Source organism: Debaryomyces hansenii (assembly GCF_000006445.2).
Source record: "Debaryomyces hansenii CBS767 chromosome E complete sequence".
Classification (NCBI taxonomy): Eukaryota; Fungi; Ascomycota; class Pichiomycetes; order Serinales; family Debaryomycetaceae; genus Debaryomyces; species Debaryomyces hansenii.
Window position 1 is genome coordinate 870,905 of NC_006047.2, and position 24,202 is coordinate 895,106.

General features: G+C 38.0%; 14 protein-coding genes across 14 annotated transcripts; 6 read left to right on the top strand and 8 right to left on the bottom strand. All coding sequences in view use genetic code 12, as the record gives it.

Annotated features, from left to right (window-relative positions):
• Positions 1-230: 230 nt before the first annotated feature.
• DEHA2E11066g (DEHA2E11066p) lies at positions 231-1,322 on the bottom strand (the record flags this gene model as incomplete). Its single annotated transcript, XM_459789.2, has 1 exon — positions 231-1,322. One exon carries the CDS (start codon positions 1,320-1,322, stop codon positions 231-233), a length of 1,092 nt encoding a protein of 363 aa, XP_459789.2.
• A 189-nt stretch (positions 1,323-1,511) lies between these two features.
• DEHA2E11088g (DEHA2E11088p) lies at positions 1,512-3,695 on the bottom strand (the record flags this gene model as incomplete). Its single annotated transcript, XM_459790.1, has 1 exon — positions 1,512-3,695. One exon carries the CDS (start codon positions 3,693-3,695, stop codon positions 1,512-1,514), a length of 2,184 nt encoding a protein of 727 aa, XP_459790.2.
• Positions 3,696-4,633: 938 nt separating this feature from the next.
• DEHA2E11110g (DEHA2E11110p) lies at positions 4,634-5,980 on the top strand (the record flags this gene model as incomplete). Its single annotated transcript, XM_459791.1, has 1 exon — positions 4,634-5,980. One exon carries the CDS (start codon positions 4,634-4,636, stop codon positions 5,978-5,980), a length of 1,347 nt encoding a protein of 448 aa, XP_459791.2.
• Positions 5,981-6,354: 374 nt separating this feature from the next.
• Positions 6,355-6,714, bottom strand: DEHA2E11132g (DEHA2E11132p; the record flags this gene model as incomplete). The annotated part of the gene is made up of 1 exon (XM_459792.1): positions 6,355-6,714. The coding sequence occupies one exon, from the start codon at positions 6,712-6,714 to the stop codon at positions 6,355-6,357; it is 360 nt and encodes a 119-aa protein (XP_459792.1).
• A 219-nt stretch (positions 6,715-6,933) lies between these two features.
• Positions 6,934-7,035, top strand: DEHA2E11154g (DEHA2E11154p; the record flags this gene model as incomplete). The annotated part of the gene is made up of 1 exon (XM_459793.1): positions 6,934-7,035. One exon carries the CDS (start codon positions 6,934-6,936, stop codon positions 7,033-7,035), a length of 102 nt encoding a protein of 33 aa, XP_459793.1.
• Positions 7,036-9,167: 2,132 nt separating this feature from the next.
• Positions 9,168-9,458, bottom strand: DEHA2E11176g (DEHA2E11176p; the record flags this gene model as incomplete). Its single annotated transcript, XM_459794.1, has 1 exon — positions 9,168-9,458. The coding sequence occupies one exon, from the start codon at positions 9,456-9,458 to the stop codon at positions 9,168-9,170; it is 291 nt and encodes a 96-aa protein (XP_459794.1).
• Positions 9,459-9,598: 140 nt separating this feature from the next.
• DEHA2E11198g (DEHA2E11198p) lies at positions 9,599-10,993 on the top strand (the record flags this gene model as incomplete). Its single annotated transcript, XM_459795.1, has 1 exon — positions 9,599-10,993. The coding sequence occupies one exon, from the start codon at positions 9,599-9,601 to the stop codon at positions 10,991-10,993; it is 1,395 nt and encodes a 464-aa protein (XP_459795.2).
• A 103-nt stretch (positions 10,994-11,096) lies between these two features.
• DEHA2E11220g (DEHA2E11220p) lies at positions 11,097-14,072 on the bottom strand (the record flags this gene model as incomplete). The annotated part of the gene is made up of 1 exon (XM_459796.1): positions 11,097-14,072. One exon carries the CDS (start codon positions 14,070-14,072, stop codon positions 11,097-11,099), a length of 2,976 nt encoding a protein of 991 aa, XP_459796.2.
• Positions 14,073-14,329: 257 nt separating this feature from the next.
• DEHA2E11242g (DEHA2E11242p) lies at positions 14,330-14,530 on the top strand (the record flags this gene model as incomplete). Its single annotated transcript, XM_459797.1, has 1 exon — positions 14,330-14,530. The coding sequence occupies one exon, from the start codon at positions 14,330-14,332 to the stop codon at positions 14,528-14,530; it is 201 nt and encodes a 66-aa protein (XP_459797.2).
• Positions 14,531-14,675: 145 nt separating this feature from the next.
• Positions 14,676-16,115, bottom strand: DEHA2E11264g (DEHA2E11264p; the record flags this gene model as incomplete). Its single annotated transcript, XM_459798.1, has 1 exon — positions 14,676-16,115. The coding sequence occupies one exon, from the start codon at positions 16,113-16,115 to the stop codon at positions 14,676-14,678; it is 1,440 nt and encodes a 479-aa protein (XP_459798.2).
• Positions 16,116-16,492: 377 nt separating this feature from the next.
• On the top strand, positions 16,493-18,208 carry DEHA2E11286g (DEHA2E11286p; the record flags this gene model as incomplete). The annotated part of the gene is made up of 1 exon (XM_459799.1): positions 16,493-18,208. One exon carries the CDS (start codon positions 16,493-16,495, stop codon positions 18,206-18,208), a length of 1,716 nt encoding a protein of 571 aa, XP_459799.2.
• A 78-nt stretch (positions 18,209-18,286) lies between these two features.
• Positions 18,287-20,035, bottom strand: DEHA2E11308g (DEHA2E11308p; the record flags this gene model as incomplete). Its single annotated transcript, XM_459800.1, has 1 exon — positions 18,287-20,035. One exon carries the CDS (start codon positions 20,033-20,035, stop codon positions 18,287-18,289), a length of 1,749 nt encoding a protein of 582 aa, XP_459800.1.
• Positions 20,036-21,170: 1,135 nt separating this feature from the next.
• DEHA2E11330g (DEHA2E11330p) lies at positions 21,171-22,502 on the bottom strand (the record flags this gene model as incomplete). Its single annotated transcript, XM_459801.1, has 1 exon — positions 21,171-22,502. The coding sequence occupies one exon, from the start codon at positions 22,500-22,502 to the stop codon at positions 21,171-21,173; it is 1,332 nt and encodes a 443-aa protein (XP_459801.2).
• Positions 22,503-22,626: 124 nt separating this feature from the next.
• DEHA2E11352g (DEHA2E11352p) lies at positions 22,627-24,183 on the top strand (the record flags this gene model as incomplete). Its single annotated transcript, XM_459802.1, has 1 exon — positions 22,627-24,183. One exon carries the CDS (start codon positions 22,627-22,629, stop codon positions 24,181-24,183), a length of 1,557 nt encoding a protein of 518 aa, XP_459802.2.
• Positions 24,184-24,202: the final 19 nt, after the last annotated feature.

The window sequence follows — 24,202 nt, forward strand, 5'->3', positions numbered from 1 at the left end:
TTATGTCTTTTAAAGCGAATTATTTGATATAAATTGTAGAGAAAAGAGTTCCATCTACTCACTTATTTCTTTGTTATACTGACATAATATTGACACAAAACTATAGACGTCTTACATTTTGCCTTGAAAAACAACGTAAATATGATATTTCTCTAGCTTAAAGACTACTCATAGTGGTGCCTGACACTGTAGTATGGTCATATATAGTCTAATAAATAATCCATAAATCCCTAATAATTGTTATGTTGTTCAAGGCCACTTTCCCAAGTCTCATTATAGTGTTTTGGGCCAAGACGCCTCTTTACTTTAGTAAAAAGAATCTGATCCTTATCATTCACATTTCCTATGTTCTCCTTCACAAGCCAATAGTTACTTATGGCCGCTTCCAACTCTTCAATACCCGAAACACCCAAAACGATCGAACAATTTTGGTTCCAGGTCAAATCGTGGAAACCTACTTCTTTATTTGAACTTCCGAATAACCACGTCATATACGCAAATCTTGTAGACAAATCTGCAAGTTCTAAATTATTATGGTTAACTTTCAAATACTCTGCAATTTCTGCAATCTTATCTTTTAATTCCTGCGAAGCCGGATGGAAATCGAGAGTCTTTCTGGAGTTCAATAACGACATACTCAAGATTGACCCGTTCATTAACTTCTGTATTCCACACTTATCAAAGAAGTCCTGGTATAAATCATATAATATCGTATTCTGAAGACATCCGTTCGAATACGACAAAACAGCATCCAAAGGACCGATTGTACCGGAATAGTTCGTATTACATTGCAAGGCAACCCGGTATAATAACTTCACTGGATACCCTGAAATACCTATGTTTTTCACCAATCCTTCGTCTTTCATTAAGCGTAATTCTTTCAATGCATCATAAATTTCCTCTTCGGTTACAAACTCAACATCATGCATGTACACTAAATCAAGGTATGTAGTATTTAATCTTTCGAGTGACCTTAACACAGATTTCCTTACTCCGTCTTTCGAATAATCAAATTCCTTCTCGCCGATTCTTCCAGCTTTGGTGCAAATAAAGTATGACTCTCGCTCCCATTTGTCCTCTAATTGCTTCAACGCTTTACCTAAAAGCTCCTCTGACCTACCATAATATGGAGAAGTATCTAGAGCCAATAACCCGTTCTTAAACGCAAGATCTAGCAAATCGTAAGCTGGAATACCAGCCGGGTCCGAAGTATAAATATAATTAAATACCGCACCTCCAATAATTAGAGGTGGTAGGTCTTTTATTGAACGAAACTTCTGCGTATGGGTGCCCCTTATAGGCTTAACTAGAGTTATAGTCATCCTTGCTGTTCTTTTTTGTTATACGATTGGTTTAATGATTATCATACATGATTGAAAAGATTATAAATTCCATCACTTCTTCACGTGCAGATGTACAATGCGCCATAACGTTCACACAATCATTAGGCTGCAAACAACTAGACATTTAAATATACAATTATAAATACAGTTCATAGAGAAAATTATACCCTAAAATAGGTCCTGTTCCTCGTGCAAGTAGTTACCTGGAACCAAACCAATCATACCAGCTCTATCTTTACAATTTTGGGCTAGCTCGCATACAAACCAATTATCCTCTTGCTTATGAATAATATACATGAACCATCCTTTTTTGAAATACAATTCACCATGGTCCTGTGGTTTGTATGTATACATAGCTTTTGCCTTTGATAGGTAAGGAGTATTTCCTATTGGAGTCAATATGGGGTTTGAAGATTGCTGAATCATTGCATTGAGGTTCGTATAAGATTTCGTAGGGGACTTCAGTAAAGATCTTTGGTGTTTCCTGTGTGGAGTCTGGAATTGTTCAGTAGGTTTTTTGATTATACATGTGTCTACCAGATGGTCCATGTGGTCTCCTATTGGGTAGTCTGAAAGTCTATCGTTGGAAAGTGGGTCAAGCATTGACTTTGGCCTCTGGCGTCTTCCTCGCTTGATAGGTGATCCATCCAACTCCGCGCTATTTTGGTTCCTTGTAGGTGAAGAGAACATTATGGAGTCATGTCTGGTTGCAACTTCATCACGATCGTCGACGAAGTCGGAGTGCGTCTTTAGTTTGCCGAAAGGAGTGGAAGGAGCTGTTTTCGCCCTAGGCTCCTCAGGGTTACCTGTTCCCCTGACAGACCTTCTGTATTGATTTATATCACCATCGCCTCCAGAATTCAAATCCTCCAAAGCTTTAGCAATAAAGTCTATTGAAAAGTCTTTCATTATTGGTACATTTTGAGCTGTTTCATTCGTATCATGCGAGTTGTTAGGAAATGATGGTAATTCTTTTGATTTCAAATTAATCTGCTCTTGAAATTGACTTAATTGTTTCTCCTTTCGGCGAGGAGATGCCCAGTTTCTTTCATTGTTGGAAGAACCTGAATAGTTAGAGCCGGTATAGTTCGTAGGGTTCGAATAATTGGATGAGCCATTACTGTTAGAGAATTTATGAGATGTCTCTTTCTCCCCGACCGAAAACACGTCATTCTTGTCTTGAGTACTATACACCGAGCTTGATCTGTCAAATCCAGCAGGGGGTTTCCTACTAGGTGACCCTAAAAATCCATTTGGCGCACTGATGGGTATGTTATTGGTAGGAGGTGGGGGAAGACTAGCCTTTTCTAAAGATTCCTTAACAAGAGGCAATGGGGTTTTAGCGACTGTTTCGCGGGTGGGTAATGATTGTTGTGTCCCTTGTGAGTATGATGAGTACGATCTAGATAACCTATCACTGTCTGGATTTTCAAATTCAGCTCTTGTGAATTCAGAGTCTCTTTGTTCATCACCATACCCATCCATAAAATCAACAAATTCAGGAGATTTATATATTTTATCACCTGTCCCATATGTATCTCCAAAATCCTGTAAGTCTTGTGGTGGAGATACCAAAGCGAACACAGATCTTGCCAAATCAACGGATTGATCGTTATCAACACACAACGTTGCGATATTATTGCAGAATGTGAAACAATTAACTTTACAGATCTGAATTCTTTCAACTTCCAATTGATAAAAGTCTTTTAGAGCTATAGACCAATCCCGTACAAATATTTCATTTAAATCTGTGAAATTTGTCACTGCTATTTGGTAGTGCTTCTTAGTATTAATATTTGAAGATGTTATTTTGTTCAATTTTGCCTCGTTCTTTTCCAACTCTTTACCCCACGTAGTCTGAACGAGTAGTCTAAATGATTTAATTTGAGAACATTCTTCCTGGTACTTGTTCTTATTCATTTCCAAAGTTTTGAAGAGATCATTTTGTTTATTAATAATTTTTTGCATATGCAGTTCGATCTTAGAAACTTTTTTATAGTAGATAGCATAGAAATGATTAAGCTTGTCGTAGTTTGTCTGCGATAATGACTTTATAAACTTGGAGTTATCTTTTACCATATGTTTATTTTCTAACGATAATTTGTCTAGTGATTTCTTCAACGACCCAGTCTCGTGAGACCCCAAAAGAATCTTCCCGTTAAGTTTCTCTAATTTCTTATTGTAATCTTTTTCTATTTGAATCCTTTCCCTATAGAAGTCTAACAACTCTTCGAGAGTTGTCAACGCATGCTTTATCTTTGTTTGGATCACTTTGAATCCGGAGTCTCGGCGGCCCCAAAAGTTATTAACAAATGTAGTGTTCTCACTGCGTATCCGATCAATTCTTGTCATATTTTGCCCTGTCATAGTATTCGAAACTTAGAAAGAAGATACTTATATTCTGTGCTCCTTTTGATATCAAATCTTCCATATACACTGTTTATTCCAATTATTTCTAATTGAGAATGTTGATTTTTCTCCCTAATTGGGAAGCTAATGTACAGCAGCAGACAAAATTTATGTGCAAGACTATTTTACAGCGTACCTAGGTATTCTTTTCGATTTACATACATGCTTCATCATAATCTTATATAATGTTAATCACACTTAGATAAAACTAATATCATAGCACCTTGACCATTTTGGCTTGTTATATATCACCGTTTCCATGCATGGAAGAATTTTAAGGTTTTGTTATCGGTAGCATATTTATCTTACATATCTATATTCGATCACCATTTTCTAATTTAAATACGTAGTATCAAGTGTATATTCTTCAAACAGCTGGATTATTTAGGAGTTAAGTTGATGTCGAGTTTCATATATTTGAAGTGGCGTTTGAACGTGAATCGCAATCGATTTCCTGCGATGTGATTCATGTTTCATGGTACATCTATCATATATTCTGAGTCATCATTTGTCACTAAGTACTACTTTTAGAACCTTAGTCCGTTAATAGCATTTATTTCTTATCTTTTGTGATTGGGTTCTGAATAAGCTATTGGTTATAGTCTCGGGACTCGGTCCGACTGTGGATATTCCGCACACTATTAGCCTCGGCTACACCCGATCTGAGCATTGAAAAAAATTGAAATATATATATATATATATATACATATATGCACATATATACGAAGTTAGAAGATTCTATCGTCTGTATAAGATCCAAACAAAATATAGACTATATATAACTGGCTTATATTTATTAAAATTCTTCACTTTTAAAAGCATTTTTTTATATTGCATGCATATTTAATACCGAAATAGAAGAAATACAAATATAAATCGATATGGTTACCATATCAGAGATTAAGGAAACAAAAGCGTATAAAGTATTGAGTTCCGTGGTATCATTTCTTATTTCACAATGGTTCTTCTTGTTTTTAGGAGCATTTGTTGCGATAGCACATTCATACCCCGAGTTTGCTAAACAAGGAGGGACAATCAGAGCAGAATATTCGATTCAATATGGTGCAGTAGCGGTGATTTTCTTGATTAGTGGATTGTCAATGTCGACGGCGCTGCTTCGGGTCAATTTATTGAATTGGAGGGCCCATTTTACTGTTTTGTCGACATCATTTTTAATTACAAGTTCAATTATATATGGAATAGCGTGCGGGATAAAAGCTGCAAACGACCCGTCTATGGACGAGTGGTTGTTAGCAGGGATGATTGTGACACATGCATGTCCAACTACTGTTTCATCGAATGTGGTTATGACCAAACAGGCTCATGGAAACGATGTGTTAACATTATTGGAAGTATCGGTGGGAAATATCTTAGGGGCGTTTGTAACTCCAGCATTGGTCCAGATGTACTTGGTGGGTACTTGGGAGTTTGCCAATCCAACCCATCAATCTTCTGGGGACACCACAATTCAAGATTTATACAGAGAAGCTATGAAACAATTAGGGTTATCCTTGTTTGTGCCGTTATTTGTGGGCCAAGTAATCCAAAATGTCTTCCCAAAACAAACTAAATGGACTTTAACGACGTTCAAGTTAGCTAAAGTTGGATCTTTTATGTTGTTGTTAATTATGTTTCAGTCATTCTCAACTGCATTTGCTCAGGATGCGTTTACTTCCGTCAGTCATGAATCGATTATTTTTCTTGTATTTTTCAACATTGGAATTTATCTTTTCTTCACAGTCATGACGTATTTCTATTCGAGACCATTATTTATTTTGAGATATTTCAACGAAGAACCTAACGAATCGCATTCTAAAGCCTACAAATATGGTTACAAGTTACTTAGACCTTTCTACTATAATAGACGGGACACAGTGGCCATAATGTTATGTGGACCTGCAAAAACTGCTGCCCTAGGAGTGTCTATTATCTCTTCACAATATGGTTCAAAAAATGAAAACTTAGGTAAATTGTTGGTTCCTTTGGTGTTATACCAGGCTGAACAGGTCATTACTGCCCAGGTTTTAGTCAATTTCATGAGGAAGTGGATTTATGCGGAAGATAAAAAACCCGATGATATAGAAAGTGACGAGCATGGAGATAAAAATTCTCCTATTGAGAGCGAACAGTCCAACTCAGTGGGCGATAATAATGACTCAGAAAGTCAAGTTAGCAGACATAACTCTAGCATTACGAATTTAGGCGATACCAATAAGCTTTCTCCATAGATTGTTTGATATTTATATATATAAAAATGTATTAAGTACCCTTTAGTTTACTTCACCTTTCTGATCGCACCTATTTTATAAATAAAATTTTATATTATCAATTATATATTGGGTGAGTTAAAACAACTTAAGACAACTATAGATTGGTATAAGAACAAAAGCTCGAGTCTTTGAGCTCGAACATTGAAATTGAAATGAATTAGCTATTTAATTTTAGAAATTTTTCATATATTAGCTATAAGTTTGGTGAAACCCTTATTATTTTTTCATTTGCAAGAATAGTGTAGAAGTGATCCAATAGAAATGATATCACACAAAGTAAAGCTCATCATAGTTGAGCACGAAATTGGATTAAATCATGTTCTTGGATCAATTCAAATAAGAGCCATCAATGCTAATGGCACCAATGCAATTGAGAATGATGAAATCTTATTCATTGGGACAGTGCCTTCGTAAGCGCTTATAGTAGCTGTGGAAGAAGCAGAAGCAGAATATCCTGAGCCTGGGCCTTTGTCTGATCCTGAGCCTGATCCTGAGCCTGATCCTGAGCCTGATCCTGATCCATTGTCGGATCCATCACCAGAATCATCACCAGAATCCGATCCTGTTGGGGTAGATGTTTCTGTATTTGATTGATCTCCTGACCCATTATCAGTATTAGAGGTATTGTTTTCTGAACCTGTTGGGGTATATGATGGAGTGGCAGTGTAAGTTTGGTCTTGTCTACTTGTCATTAAGGAATTACTAGCCTCACTAGCTGCAGTTTAACCTCGAATAACAAAATATATTGCCTCGTTATATCTGCGAGCCCGAATTTTATGTCCTATTGATATATTAAAACAGACTAGAATAAGAAACGTGTTTAATGCATACGTTGTGTCCCGCTTCCGAGCTTACTAGCTAGATTGGTGACAGCAAAATCGTTAAACCCCAATAGAAGGACACAGCAAGATATGGAGTTGGACCAACTAGGTGCTACAAGTGACCCCGCTGCTCTTCTTGGTATTAGTATTACGTTATTTGGTTCGCCCTACTCGGCGACCCTTCTCCACTAGAATACTGTATATTGCTTCACATTCGTGCTATTGATGAGGTACCATGCATTAATCAACATCTCATGCCGAAGAAATAATAGAGGACAGAGTACCGCGAGACTAACTGAATATAAACACAATGCGGAGAATCGAAAATAACGTATTGTACGTACTAAGAACTGATAAAAGTAAATAATTAAGAATCAGAAAGATTGTCATTCATATACATCGAGATGTTTGTAATTTGGACAGATTGCATTGATGGTTTACTTTTACCGAAGATTGCAAACTAGTTTTGTTATGGATTTCTCGGAACTACCTTCAGTAGAAGTTTAAAAAAGATATAGGATAATGCACAGTAGTATTGATCATCGAATCCCATTAGATCAAAGTTTAGAAGGATCAGAACAATTGTCTAATATTTATCAGAATTTATCAGAGTTCATGCGATCTCAGATCCTGGGCTAGCAAAATGTATTTACTTGGGCGATTCAGTACATGATGACCTACTAAGAGGGTACTCTTGTGTGGCTATCGATATTCTAGAAGAGAACTGTTGGTTGAAGAACACAAACCCATGAGAACGGTGTTGACTACGATCACGGCTACATGGCTAATATTGGCCGTTTTGTATCTGGGCCATCACAATAGATTATTGTGAGGACTCCTGATCATTTACGACTGGCCCTAGGCGTGCTTCCGAGGATTAAAGGTCAAGTGAGTAATTTTTCTCGAAATCAAAAGTAACAGGAAACAGTTTTGCATTTGTCTTTAAGAGTTGACGCATGCAATGTTTCTCGAACAACATGCAATGCGATCTTGTGCGTCTAACAATACTAGTCGAAATCTAAAAAAAATATCGCGCCAAGTCAAAAATAGAGCTGTGTGGAGATCGAAATTATGGCAATAAGTAAATATGACCTTGATTGCTTGTACAATCCGGATACTTTCAGGTCCTACTTTAAGGTGTCATACTTCTGACTTCGTAATATGTCACATTATACAGGGAATTGGGCGGAAAATACTGTTCAATTTCCGCACATGCTAGCATATGGGGATACGAAGATGTCAAAAACACATGATGTAAATATATAGACAACTTCTTAATTTGTCTCAACTTTTTACCCTATTTACGTATGATGGAAGGCTCCATTTAGACCGCCGGGTGTTGAACGATAATTCCGCATGAGCACTTCATTCGAGCTCGTGCTTAATTTTCAAAGTTGCAAATCATGCGCTATCAAACTAAGCTTTCATATTTGACTAATCTCTAGTTTATACAGCCATGTACTAGTAAAGTAAATTGTACGAATATCATTAGAATAAAACTTATATTGTCCAGTAAATGTATCTTTTTTGATAACTACTAATAGCTTCCCCAACCAAATGAGATATTCTTTTTTTATCCGATTTTATTGAAAATTGCAACTTTCTCGAAAATTAGCAGAGTTTAGGAAATGGATCTTTTCACACCGCCTATTTCTTAAACCTTACTTAAACTCGACAGATCTACAAATGAACCCAATCAGGCTAGTACTATCAATCACTATATATTGAGTGGATGGTGGTTTAAAGACCATCTCATAGTATTGCAACTCATAGTATTGTAGTAATGTCGCCTCCACGACAATCCACTCATGTGACAGGCGGTTCATGATAGAACACGAATACATTCCACCAAAATAGGACAGGATGTTACCCAAAGAGAATGTCGGGCTCCAGGCTCCATTATTTATTCATCGACACTAAAAACTTTTTCAAACCCCGACTCCTTACTGAGCGCGACCACGCCGCACCGACCCGCATGCCAGACACCATATCCACACCCTTTGCAACCCTCCGTCGCGTCGATATGGCCTATCACACGTCTACCGCGATGCACCATGCTTCGCTGACCCAGAAACCTTGCTGCACTCACAGGCATTGGCTTGGGCCACCGTTGGCTCGGTAGCCTCCATTCTGGTGTCACCAGACGCTCGAGCGCCATTCTTTCCGCACCGTTTTGCCCGAAACAGTAATATCGTCCATTTGGTCGCATTTTGTGGTCACCTCACGCTCTTATTACCTCTCTAATATTCACCAGACCTCTATCTTAACATAACCAACACCGTACCACCGTACCACCCTAGCCCATCTCCACTCTCCTGTTCCCATCATGGCTCCCACCACGGCTCCCTGCCATTACCTACTGTCCGTTCTTTCCTCCACGCTTCACGCTCTGTATCTGCCTTTGTCCACCGTACAATAGACACCTGCTCCAAAATACTGTCGCAACACCCTTCTGTAGTCGCTTTCCCAATCTTCGGGTTACTACTGCATTCCTTCGATGCCATAGATCCACTGTACCATCCAGACACCCATACTGATCGGAGGAATTTGATCGTCATAAGGGCGCACGACATTCGCGGTTCACGATTCACGAAATTTTTCAACACGATATGCATTTTTAGGTGAAAGTTCACTTATGTTACGCGTTAGATTTTACAAGGAGATTTATATATATATCAAGTTGGCAGAAGTACGTTAAAGATTGATCAAGTAAGTTGATTTCAGCGTCTGTTTTACATTTTAAACATAGGTTGAAATGCAATTACAGGGGTCTAAGACAGGTAGCGAGGCCAAGTATGGGCCGCCAACACACGTTAGACGCAAGCCGTATAATTTGATGCTAGAACTCCTTGAAAGCCAGGCGAATAGGAAATTGGTGAGCGAGTACCAGGCAGATGGCACGAAGGTTTTGGCACAGTTGGAGGCGTCACGGGGGGTGAATCCGGCCATGATCGAGTTGCAGCCAGAGATCCAATGGTTCATGAGGCCGTTTTTGTTGGACTTTCTCATTGAGCTCCACTCGTCGTTCAAATTACAGCCACAAACATTGTTTTTATGCTTGAACATCATTGACCGTTACTGTGCTAAGAGAATTGTGTTCAAGAGGCATTACCAGCTCGTGGGATGTACTGCTCTTTGGATTGCTGGCAAATACGAAGATAAAAAGAGCCGGGTGCCTACATTGAGGGAATTATCGATAATGTGTCGTAATGCATACGACGAGGAGATGTTTATCCAGATGGAGATGCACATATTGGCCACACTCGAGTGGTCATTGAGCCATGCAAACTTAGAGGAATGTTTGCAACTAGCCATTTCGTCGTGTGACATCACAACCCACGGCACTCCGTGTAAATACAATAATATAGATGACAAGTCGAACACTATGAATAATACATCCAAGGTGTCTGCTGTGACGGCAGTGGGTCGATTCTTGTGTGAACTATCCTTATATGATAAGTTCTTCTTGTCGCTTCCACCATCACTTATCGCAGTAACAGCCAACTTGATGGCTTGTTCCATGTTACAAATCCCTAATGCATCTGCTTCATTGCGAGCAATATTCAAAAAGTACACATCTGAATCTGAAATCCCCGGGTTTGATTTCAATGAATACGATGAAAATTCCGAAAACAGACAACCCGAAGTAGAAGGTCCCTTCTTAAGTGGATTCGATTCATCCTCGCTTAATACCATTAGAAAAATTTGCTTAATGTTAATCGTACAATTAGGAAAGATTACCGATGTATTGTCTAAGAAATATGACGATTTGGGAGTTATTCAAGTTGTCAAAAACTTTAATAATCGCTACAGTTTTGCCGTTTCGGCCATATATGAAAACCAGAATATAGTGCAAGAAGCTTCTATGATAGAGCTCACAAACTCGAAACTATATAATCTCGCAGATATAGTTTTGCAACTCCCTAATCTGAATCTCGAAACGAGAAATGAAAACCACGTTCCTTTAACCCCACCATCGGCTACCTCACAATACTCAGTATTCTCCAATAAGAGTCTGGTATCTGTATGTACACCAATACATTCAACCTATTTGCCTAGTTCAGAAAGAATGGACGACTTCTCGCCCATGCAAGATCCTGGTAACAACGGTTGGTCTTCGCCTGCCTCATCTGCTAAAATTCACATATAGTAAATTCGCTGTTCTTCCGTTTACAGCTATTGAAATATCAGTAGTATTGCATTATTCAGTTCTATTAACTTACATAATTTTAATAAAATATTAATTTACGTAACTAACTATAAATACCTTGTGTAAGTAATTGGAACTGGTCATATAATCTGGTATATACGCTTCCAATACTCTTTCCAATCAAGCCTGTTTCCACAAATGCATCACATTCCTCGTCACTTAAGTCCAGTTGTAATCTTTGTTTCAACAAAACACTGGTTTGGGCACCATTCTTAAAACATGGTAAACTAGAGTCCTTTTGCATTAAATCAACAATATTAATTAAATGATCACAATTCTTCCTCAAAGCTTTGAAGCATTCCTTACATAATTCCTTAAATTTAAGATATTGAGCACCTTCTAATCCTCCTAATACTTCAACATATTCAAATATCAACTTAAAAGGCGCAGCTTCAAAGCCGACACTACCAGGTGAATTCGATAACAAGAATCCAAAATCAATATGAATAATATGGCCCTCATTATCCAACATAATGTTACCATTATGTCTATCCTTTATTTGAAGAACATAACAGATGACTGAATATGCTGCTAAACTTCTAGCGAAATTACTTTGTGCCTTTTTATATTTATACGAATCTTCATCTCCATAAACCTTATTAAAATAATCTTTGAGGGAAGCAACTTTACCTTTTGGATTTTCACCACTTTTCAACGTTAAATCTGTTAAAGTTTTCTTGATCGAATGGATCGACATTGCATTATTAATTGTCTCTACAAGACCAGTGTTCGCGCTTGTAACAATGATCTTCATATTTTTAGTCCAGACACCGACATTGTTTGCTTTCCAAATGTTTGAAATCATTGATATTAACTGACATGCAAATGCTTCTTGCGGCAAATCATCACCATTTTTCGCAATTACTGAGCAAAGATCCCAGTTCTTTAAATGTCCATAGGCACTGGCCTGTCTTATACGATTTTTCTTAGTTGCCCAATCTTCACTTAATTTAAAATCATTTTCTAATTTCCTTTCGCCTGCATCAGATGAGTTTCTTCCGACATGAACACTTTGCATAGCTTGAATTTGCTTATAATCAATGTTTTCGAATTTATCTTGCAATGCTTTCATAGAATCAATGATACGTGCTCTGATAGCGGCAGTTTGTTCAGTATTTGTTTGACCTGATTTTTCAAGTTGCTGTAACATAACTGCAGCTATTCTCATCTGCGTTGATAAATCCCGCGTGTCAAAAGTAGGAGTACCTGGTGAACTAGGCGAAGTCAAGTCAGGTGTCTGTCTTCTTTCCATGTTTGCCTTCTGAGGGGCAGGCAGCGATATGTCAACCCTATGTGTATTCATATCGTTTGCCTGTCTTGAATTCAAATGATTAGTGATGAAACTCTTTTCGTTCGAAAGAGCTACAACAGACATATCACCTAAATCAGCTTCATCAAAGCCTGTGTTTGGTTCGGTGCTGTCAGTTTGACGAGTAGAATCATTACTACTTCTAGTGAAATCTGTGGTTGGTGTCTTGTTACGTCTACCGCTAGCATAAACAAAGTCATTGGTAGACTTACTAAGAATAATACTTTTGTTATGCTCATTTAACGGGTCAAAATCCATTTCTTCACTTAAATATTCGATTAATAACAAGAATGGAACTCTTTCAGCTGAATTTAAAACACAGGCTTCATTCACATTAAGTTTAATTATTCTGTGAAACTTCTTATTTTGGTTACTGCTAATTGGTAACAATTGAGGAATGTCAATTTCGGATGGAAATATAGTATTATTAATGATTGAAAGCTCTGCTCTTAAGGACGTCAAACGTGCTTCTTTAGGTACTTGAGACAACCTTGTCGATATATTTTGCAATCCCATCATGAACTCAGTTTCCTTTTTAAAATAATTTACCTGTAAATACTTAATCTTCTGGTCTTGATGCATTGGAAGAATTCTATGATTATTGGCATATTTGTGCTCTTGTAAATCTAATGAAGCAAGTGATGTAGACGACGAGCCGGATATGACAGGTGTAATAGGCATTTCATCGAGTGACCCTTCTCTATTATTTGATCTCAAATCTGGCATCGAGTGGAATGCTATCTTGTTATCTTTCAAGGGTGGTCTCGTGTATATGTCAGCATTTACATCGATAAGTGACTCCGACCCCAATCCCAGTTGTTCAAGTTCTTTTGCTCTCCTAATGTAGGATTTTTTCGATATAATTCTCGTATTAATCTTCATATCTCTTTCGAGCGAGTAATCGCTATTGTAATGTCTATCTTCCCATGTGTCCAAGCTTGACATGGTAGCCGAATTTTGAAGCTTGCGCAGTGCCTTAGAAGTACTATCGGCGCTCTCCTTCGCTGATTCTTCGTGTGTTTTAGTGGTACCTGGATTCGACAAGGAACGGTGGCCTTGATCGATATTGGCATGTTCACTGTGCGACGTGGCCCTTCCTCTATTTTTGAGTGTCAAATTCTTGGTCAATGATTTATGGAAATTAGCCAACTTGAACAAAAGAGACTTCTGCTGCTTCCCCTGTGATGCAATAATCGGCTTGGCGTAAACGTTGATCTGCGGAACCGCAATTGACGCCAAAACAGCACCACACATCGCTATGGACGGTTGCAAGTTTTCTCGAAACTCGCCATGTTTCTTCTGTGCCACCGGCGAATCGTACAATGCCTCCTGGTTGAACATCACGTTCTGAAGCTCGTTGATGAAACTTCTCACAATATGAAACGAATAAGATTCTGGATCATTCTTCAACTCAAACACATACGCTTGTAAATTCCAAAACGTTATTAAGCAAAAATGTGGATACTTCCTACTATAATCCAACATGAATTCATTTAATGCCATCGAGTCCGTCTCAAAACTTACCAATAATTGAATAAGCTGTGGTATGTGGAATTCAACTTCCAAGTAGCTGAAATTATAGAGCTTCTTGACCAAGTAATGATGGACTCCAATGTTGTCTATATTGATCTTTAGCTGATACAAACATTGGAAGATATCAAACGTAGGAGACTCCGTCGATTCAAGCAATGACTCGTATGCTTGGTCCATTATTAGTGTTCTTATTCCGAATATATATACTATGTTAGTTATTTATATATATCGCTATAAGAGAAAAAGGACAATTCAACAAATCGGGTCACGTGATCTGATATTAACTGATTTTCTTTAGATTCCACTACTAAGAAGTAGACCTAGATATGCTTCCGAAGGGCTTCATGTAAGACTTAAAGGGGTTTTGGCGATGTATATGTGTTTAGTAGTGATATTGTTAGCTAGTTTCTTGATTTTCTTTTTTTTTCGTACTGATGGTCTCCGTGGCTGCTAAACGGTGTGAGTATCCAAGACGGTCAGGCTGGATAAATGCAAATACAGGGGAGCCTATGATGTATCTGGAAGAAGATAATGAAAGAGCCCGGAAATTACTTGAGAGAATTGACTGGTCAAAGGTGAAACATTCGACTGGTAGACCTTTTGAAGGATTATTGGTTTTACAATCGCAAAAGTAGAGTAAATAGCTAGTTATATGTTGGTGGGTTATATATGCTGACATTAGAAATGTGGAGGTGGTATGGAGGATAATGTAATTAATGTTTTATTAAAAACATTGATTATATAAAAATAAACTCAATTTAACAAGTATATAGATTAGATCTAAACAGGCAGAGTGTCAGCGTGAGGAGCGTCAGAAGCGTCAACAAAAGGTGCATCAGCATCAGCAGGAGGGGCATCAGCAGGAGGTGCTGGGGATGGGGTAGAGTTCTTATCGAAGGCGGGTATTTGGAGCGACTCGTGGTCAACCTGACCTGGTAATATTGGCATGGTATCGAAGATGGCTTGTCTTAAAGTCTCTGGATCGCTCGCCAAGTCGAATCTCTTGTATATGACATATTCCAAGTTTTGCGCACCTTTATCCTTCTCAGTAACAGGTCTGAAGAGCTTCGGATGGAATTCCACACCGTCTTCGAGTCTTTTCTTTGCTTTGATACGTTGCTCGCCTTCAACCTTGGCCTTTTCGTTGGTGGCAAGTTCGTGGTCTCTCTTGCCCAATGCATTGATAGTTGGTGCCCACAAACGACGGGATTCGTATTCCAATTGTTCTTCAATTGGTCTTGTCTTAGGCTCAAAGATCTTGGTGGTGGCAGTATCAAAAAGCACTTCCTTCTTACCAGTGGCAAGGTTCTTTATGTCCATGACCTCATTCCACTTACCAGTAATAGAATATAATGTTTCACCAGTATTGGTGTTCTTTATAGTACCTTCAATGGCGTCGTAAGTACCGCTTATGAATCCCTTGGTCTTGAATTCGATGTTGGCTTCGAAGCCGGTCTTAGGACACTTAATCACCATGTGATCTCCCAATTCGTACCTTAATTTACCGAATAATATACCCCTACAGTACACATTTGGCTGGTTCATTATATAAGTTTCATCACCTCTGTTTCCTAACTGTACATGTCCCCATCCATTCATAAGGGCTGCGGACGAGTTACCCAAAAACTTCGATTGCGGAATAACCACCCCATCAACCCTAATCTTACGTTCTGGCACCAAATAGAAGTATGATGACTTGGGTGGATGGTGCGACGTCTGTTCCGATATGTAATACGCCGTGCTGTTATCTGGAAGGTTATCCCAGTAGCAAGCAAAAAGCTCTCCCAAGACTGGATTCAACGGCTTCTTAACCGCCTTTGGCGCAATGTGCCACGACGCTAAGTACCATTTCACCATCAACACGAACCTCATCAAATCGTCATCTGTAGCATCCGCTTCAAGCAAAAGATCCGGAATTTCGAAAAAATTGGTGATTCTCTCAAGCATCGACTTCTTCTCCAAGATAAACGTAGGTAGCGTAATTTTTGACAAATCACATCCTGGCCTCAACTGCGAAATAATTCCCATCAATATCGACTGTCCCTCGTTATCAATCTCGTCTATATCGTCAGTATCATTTGCATTGTGCTTGTTCCCTTCTGGAATGCCCCCTTCTGTTGCTGCCTCGCCTACTGGGGTCGTTGTGCCCGAATTGCTATTCGAACTTTGACCCTTATCTGACTTAAGCTTCAATTTATCTAATTTTGAAGTTAATCCCATTTTTTTAACCAATGTTAGTGATTTATCCGATAAAAAGACTTTCAGTTCCCTTGATAAAGCGCAAATTGTTAATGAATTCTCCGTGAATACTCGCGACTAAATAATTTCATCTCAATTCCTGGGCAAATATTCGGTTTTCTAGCACAGATTTACATGTCTTTAGATAGAATTGAGTATTCATACGGATAGCACGGATAGAATGGTATAATATTGTGATTTCTACCCGTTTCATGGGGTATTATACGGGTAATGTGGTTGTAAATCCATGAAATGGTTGAATTTGTTTCCGGGTAACTCCGTACACCATCTCAAGGAAATTCAGATAGAAAGAAGTATGTAGAGTGGTTTTTAATGGTTTTGTTGATAACCGGAGGCTAATGAATTATCAAGCGTATGGAGTTACACCTCCTATATCGGTGGCTAACCCCACACCGAAGGAGAACAGTTTGAATGATTCGTTGATCAAGGAATTAAAGTCTAGAGGGTCGTTTGAGAGTGAGGCAGCGACTAAAAAGAGAGTAGAGGTGCTTCATATATTGCAGAAATTGACGGAGGAATTTGTTTATACTGTGTCGATCAACAAAAACATGAACGAGGGGATGGCGAAGGATGCTGGAGGAAAGATATTTACGTTCGGGTCGTATCGATTGGGGGTGTATGGGCCAGGATCCGATATTGATACGTTGGTGGTGGTGCCTAAACATGTCACCCGGAGCGATTTCTTTGAGGTGTTCGATAAGATCTTGAGAAAGAGGCCCGAGTTGGAGGAAATAGCGCTGGTTCTGGATGCTTACGTTCCGATCATTAAGATGGAGTTTGGTGGCATTTCGATCGATCTTATATGTGCCAGATTGGACATTCCGCGGATCCCCAAAGATTTGAAATTGGACGACAAGAACTTGCTTAGAAACATCGACGAGAAGGACCTTAGATCGTTGAACGGTACCAGAGTTACCGACGAAATTTTGACTTTAGTCCCCAAGCCGACCGTGTTCAAGCATGCCCTTAGATGTATTAAAATGTGGGCGCAACAGAGAGCGATTTATGCCAATGTGTTTGGATTCCCTGGTGGTGTTGCATGGGCCATGTTGGTGGCCAGAATATGCCAGCTTTATCCAAACGCGGTGAGTGCTGTTATTGTCGAGAAATTCTTTCATATATATGCCCAATGGAGCTGGCCCCAACCGGTGTTGCTTAAGCCGATAGAAGATGGTCCTTTACAGGTGAGAGTGTGGAATCCAAAGTTATACCCGCATGATCGCCAACATAGAATGCCTGTTATTACCCCTGCTTATCCATCGATGTGTGCTACTCATAATATCACCAGCTCTACTCAAAAAATTATTTTAGACGAATTCAAAAGAGGCATTGACATAATGAGCCAAATCAGCATGAATAAAAGCACCTGGTCTGACCTCCTTGCTAGACACACCTTTTTCTATAAGTATAAATTTTACTTATGTATCGTAGCGGCGACACAGGGCTCGTCTGAAGATCACCTTAAATGGGGAGGAATGGTTGAAAGTAGATTAAGACTTTTAATTCAAAAACTAGAAATGACCGAAGGTATTGAGATTGCACATCCATATGTAAAGCCCTTTGAAAATAGTTATGCATGCGAAAATCAAGCCCAAGCTGAAGAAGTTATAAACACTTATGGAACACTCCAAGGCGAAAGTATCACTAAAGATCTTCCAGAGCCATTAAAGAAAAAGGAAGAGGAAAATAATGAGACAGAAAATAAAGAGGAAGAAAAAGAAGGAAAGCAGAATTCTGATTCCATAGAGGTTCATCTTACGAAGCTCTTCGTTGGTTTGGACATTGACCTAAACAAAGGTAGTGACAAGAAACTCGACATCCAATATCCGTGTTCAGAATTCTTTAATATATGTAAGGGATGGCAAACATATGACGAAAAGCTTCATTCTATTCAAATAAAACATGTTAAACTTTACGATTTACCAAATGATGTATATATCGAAGGAGAAGAAAGGCCAGTTAAGAACTCCAAAAGAAAAAGATCAGCGGCTAAAGATCAAGGTAAAAAGAGACCGAAGAGTGTCGGTACTGCTACTACAGTTGCAAGTAGTTAATTTAAAAATTTTTATTATTCATTATTATATAGCGATAAAAAGACTTCTACAATGCAACATTAGTTTTAGTTTTAGTTATTAAACTAAACTCCTCCAAAGTCTTAAATACATAGGTACCCCCTCTTTGATTGTATCTTCCTCCATTTCATAATTCATTAAATCAACATCCGTTTCTCGTCTACCTGTATCTAAATCTATCTCGCTTAACTTGATGTAGAACTTCCAATTTCTCGAGTAGACTTTATGACAAACGTAAAATAACAATATAACAAACACCCCTAAATAATTTTGGAAGAAACTCGTTACGTTTGGCTTTCCATCGCTACCAATTGGAAATAATGCAACCCAGAATTGGACCCCCAACACAACTATAAGGAAAATCATGGAATAAATGGAGCCCCAAATACCTGCGATAGACGTGAATGATAATTCATCAGTAGATCTGCCCTGATATCTCAATGCGGCCCTAAATCTCAAGTGGCACAATCCAATACTAAACCATGAAAAAATTGTGGCTAAACCACTCACACTTAACAACCATGTAAATACTTCACCTTCATTCTCATACGCACTAAGGAAACATAATAATCCAAAAATTCCTGAAATTGCTAATCCTGCCAATGGTCTACCACGACGATCAACATAATTGAGTATTTTAGGTCCTAATCCTTGTGCTCCTAAACTTTGAATTGTACGAGAGCACCCATAAACAGCTGAATTACCCACGGAAAGGACCGAAATTAAAATCACAGCGTTGAAGATTGAAGGTAATGCGTTGATGCCACCAATTTTAATTGCAATAACAAACGGAGATGCAGATCCTGTGCTAGACGATCCTAATAATTCTTCTGAATCATACGGTACAATGAGACCAATGAACGTTAACGATAAAATATAGAAAAGAAAAATTCTCCAAAAAACTTGCTTGATGGCTTTTGGTAATGTTTTCTTTGGGTTAGCGGTTTCAGCTGCTGCAAGACCCACCATTTCCGATCCTGCCAAACTGTATGAGGCAGTTACAAAGACAGTACAAACACCTTTGAACCCATTTGCAAATGCTCCGGGGTTATGAAAATTTTTACCACCAATAAATTCGTGGGTTGGACCACCCCCACAGACTAATACAATACCCAATATTATAAAGCCAATAATTGCGATTATCTTGACTATAGCCAAGTAAAATTCGGCTTCACCGTAACCCTTAACCCCAAATAAATTTATAACGAAGATGAATATGTAAAAGATGGCAACCCATGCAACTGGATTGATTGTACTATCCCAATATTGAATCGACATAGCTGCGGCCACTAATTCTAGTGGAAGCACAATTAACCACATAATAGCATAATTCCATCCTACTGCAAACCCCCATGAAGGATCAACAAATCTTGTTGCATAACTTGAAAAAGCACCACTAACAGGAAAAGCAACACACATCTCTCCTAATGCATGAATAGTACAAAAGACCATCGTACCAACAAGCCCCCAGGCTATAAGTAATGCGGCTGGACCACCAGTTCTCAAGGAGGAACCACTACCGATCAACAAACCAGTCCCCACACTTCCACCAATTGCAATCATTTGCAAATGTCTATTTTTCAAGTCTCTCATTAATGGAGACTTTGAAGCACCAATATTGGCCTTCTCTATGTCATTCAAATTATCATTTTGGCCATATTCTATCTCTTTCTCTTCTGCTGGTCTCTTGAAGGAATCTCTGAAATTCTGCCATTTCGACGATGCCTTTTCATTTGACCCAGTGTCATTAGAACTGGATCCTCCAATAGCACTTTCGACGACGCTTCTAGCATCTTCCTTATCCGACATGTCTATTTGACTACCTATCAGAAGAAGTAATACATGAAATACCTCCAACGAATTTTTTGAAAAAACCTCTTAGGCATATCCTGTTTGGAAAGGTCCATCTGTATGGCGCTTTCGTTAATGCAGGTTTGCGACTCTGTTTTTCTTTTTCTGTTTTTTAATGGAAATTATAGTCCACCCCGGCCTATAGAATGACTGATATAGTAAGAATAATCAGATTGCAAATTAATGCAAGCAAACAAGCTAGTTTCATTTGACTTATTAATCATAATATCGTTTTTTAAATTTGTAGGTCATTCTATATTGAAAAAATCTGCGAGATGCTGTTAAAACTGACTAATTTATACAATAATCCTCAATTTTTTGTAGTTTGTAGAAAAATTAACAGCAAAAAAGCACCAGCAATAATAAATGTAAAGTGTAATATAATTATTCTTAACAACAGAGATACATGTTCTTGAAATATCATACTATATCCTATTCTTTTTTTTTGTTATACCATTAAATTTGCCATGCTTTGAGTATATGGATACACTACAACAGGCGAATAATCAGTGCCATAACTCAAACAATAAAATCCAAATATTAAGTAAGTAAAAAACAACACAAACAATATATATATATATATATATATATATATATACATGATATATACCACAACCAGTAAGTGTTTTAAATGTATAAGTATATTTATGTTTTTTAATACTAGGGCTTAATGGTATTCTACAAAAAAAAGCTTAAACTATAAATTTACAAAAAACACCTCTCTAAAGTAAATGAAGATAAACTAGCATAATCTAATCTAATCTAAACGGTTATGCCCCATCACTCCTTTCCATTCTCAAACTATCTAAATCATAATAAACCTTAATCTAGTGGTACGGATATTTTTGTTACTTTACCTCGCATTCGATCGGTAATCAAAGGATAGCGAGGGTAATAAAGGGAAGCGCGCCACACGAAGGCCGAATGTATTCCACTATGTACTAGAACACGATGCCAGGCGCCAAATATAGAACAGACTATTGGCCTTTACTGGGAACTACGTTACAATAATACGAATTTTTCATTGGGAGTAATGTTTATTTGTGAAAATCTATTTCAGATGATATAAAAGAAAGACAAACTATTCAGTTAATTATATAACGTAATATGCACCCCAGCAAAATAAAGCCACGAGTAATAAGGCTAACCTTCCTTTTGAAGTAGAGCTGAACCAAAGACCCTGGCCAATTGAAAAGTCACTAATTTTTCTGATATATCCTTGGATAAGTCTGTCGAGTACAGTAGATTTCATGTATATTTGAGTTGCGCCAATGATCGATTCGTCAGAAACATCCATTCCTTGGTCGTTTGTATCGTGACGAAAATGATTATTCGGAGTTTCGCTGGGAAGAACTTGTAGATATCCATGTGCTGATATAATGGATTCAGGAGGAGATGTTGGAACTGTTATTGATAAGTAGACTGGTTGATGATCTGATGATAGTATGGACTGTATGGAACCATATTCATGTACTTGGGGCAACACAGGAGATGATTCCTTTTTACGAGACAATACCAGAGATAAGTTATTTTTATAAGTGGATTGGTACAAGATCCTATCACACCACGAAGGAGACCGTTTCCGATTGTATATGGCGGTGTTCAAGTGATATTTGTAAGTCGGCCTGAAATTGATACATGCCTCACTAAATCCAGCAAATATATTACCATTATGTCTTTCTTCGGTCAATTCATCGTAATTTTTGACAAGTTCTTCGATATCGCCATGGTCAAGCTTACTTTGGTCTTGTAAATTCAAGAGCTGATTAAACGATGCAGAATTGGGGTCATACTTTTTAGTAGTACGATAGTTTAGGTCTCCCATGACAAAACAATGGGCTCTTGGTTTCAATAAACTGTAACCATCTCCAAAGTCCATTGACCTCATTAACAGATTGACTTCATTATTTCTCTTCTGAAAGTAATGATCGCCTTCATAAGCGGATAAGTGGAAATTAGCAAATGTCATCTCCACTGGACTTTTTGTAGATTCATGCCTTCCTTCTGGAATATACGATAATCTTATACCTGCAGCACCCTTCATTGACGAGTATCCGTATCCACACCCACTTCTGCCTAGTCTAAGTTTATGAAATTTCAGAGGGTACGGAGTAATGGCAATAATACCAATTGCCCCAATATGGTTCATGCCAATTGTGTGGAACTTTACGTCTTCCGTTCCATATTTTCTATTCAACGCCTCAATAAAGAACTTATTGAACTTTATTAAGTGATTACTAGCATTCTCCACAAAACATCCATCAATAATCGAACATAGTTCTTCTAATCCAAAAACGTACAACGTTGATAATTGATCAGGTAATGATTCCATAATTTTTGGGATAACTAAATCATAATCAAGCTTTTGTTTATTACAGTTATAAGTGAGTAAGTATAAGGGAATGTTTTCATTAGTGTCCGTCATTTTGAATTATATCAACCAGATATGATAACTGATTCTAAATAAAATTAAATTTCAGCCTTAAGAATGCGCATGAAGCTACTAAAAATTAGTACTAAATTTGTTATGATATTCCCTGTAACAGTAAATGTCTTTACTCGAATCACAACGGTCTATCCTAGAAGAAATAGATGTCCTAGAACAGTCTATTTCTCAGAGAGTTCAAAGGAATCCTCTGTTGTTGCCATCATCTCAAAAGCCAAGTGATGTGACTATATCATCATCTAAGAAGCGACCTCTAAAGGAAGAGTTATTGCAGCAACATGAGCTAAAATTCTTAAAAAATAAGTATAGAAGACATTGTTCGACAGTATTAGGAAACAAAGATACTAAAAGGAACCATTTTGAAGAAGAATCAAATAAGTTGAAAGACCCAGCGTACGAATTTAAACTATTCGATTCTATGTTAAACGACATAAAGCAACACCATGAACTTCAAACTGAGACAAATCAGGCCGAGGACATCAGTAAGATTTACAGAATGTACTCCAGTGCACCAAGGGTAGAAGAGAAGCATAATAAGAAGGATGAATTGAAAGTGAAAAGAAAGTATATTCTAAGCGCAGCTGCATCGCATATTGATTTCGATGGGATGTTCACTCCTGATGAACTATATGGAAAATATCTAGACTTGTTTCCGTTCTACGAAACTTACAAATCAATAGTAGATCATAACGTTACGTATGTTGAATATTTATCCATATATGACCAGGTTCCGTACGAAGTAGTGAAAAGGAACAATACCGCATATTCCAAGTATATTAAAGATCTTGCAGAATATTTGTTAAAATTCATAGAGAAAGTTCAGCCTTTGTCCAACATTGATGAGCTACAAGAAGGTATGACGAAACAATTTTCTGCTTCATCTAAAATACAGACAGACGGAAAATCAAACGATAGAGGTGAAGTCTATTGTGAAGCATGCGACAAGCTCTTTGCAAAGGATTCCGTATATAAGGGACACTTGAGTGGTAAAAAACATCAAAGGAACATCAAGAATCGGGCTAGTTCTGAGTCTGATATTCCAAATTCCAACAGAGTCAAAGATTTGGAATTCGACGAATTCAAAGTAAGATTTTTGGGTGAGAAGTTAAACGACTACAGATCTCCAACGATCTCGAATGCTGAGAGAAAAGCTGCATTGACAGACAGAGAAAGGATAGCCGAGACCATTTCGATTGTTGGCGACGAATCGGACTATACAACAATAAACTCTACTTCTGGCGGCGAATCCGATTCGAATGAATCCAGTGATAACGATGAATATAACATGAAAGATTTGCCTATCGGCGTTGATGGGAAACCAATTCCCTATTGGTTATATAAACTTCAAGGATACCACAAGACATACGAATGCGAAATTTGCGGTAACACAACGTACAAAGGTAGGGCTGTGTTTGCTAAGCATTTCAATAGTGCAAAGCACCAACACGGTTTAGGTTGCTTAGGTATTAGTGATGATTACATGGCCTTGTTTAAAAGCATAGTTAAAATTGATGAAGCATTAGACTTATGGCGTAGATTAAAAAAGGAAAGAAGGATTAAAGAGGGAGATACTGAAAATGCTATTGAAGTTGAAGATGAAGAAGGGAATGTCTTATCCGAAAAGGACTACTTGGAATTGAAGAAACAAGGCCTATTGTAAAGTTGTACATAGTTAGTCG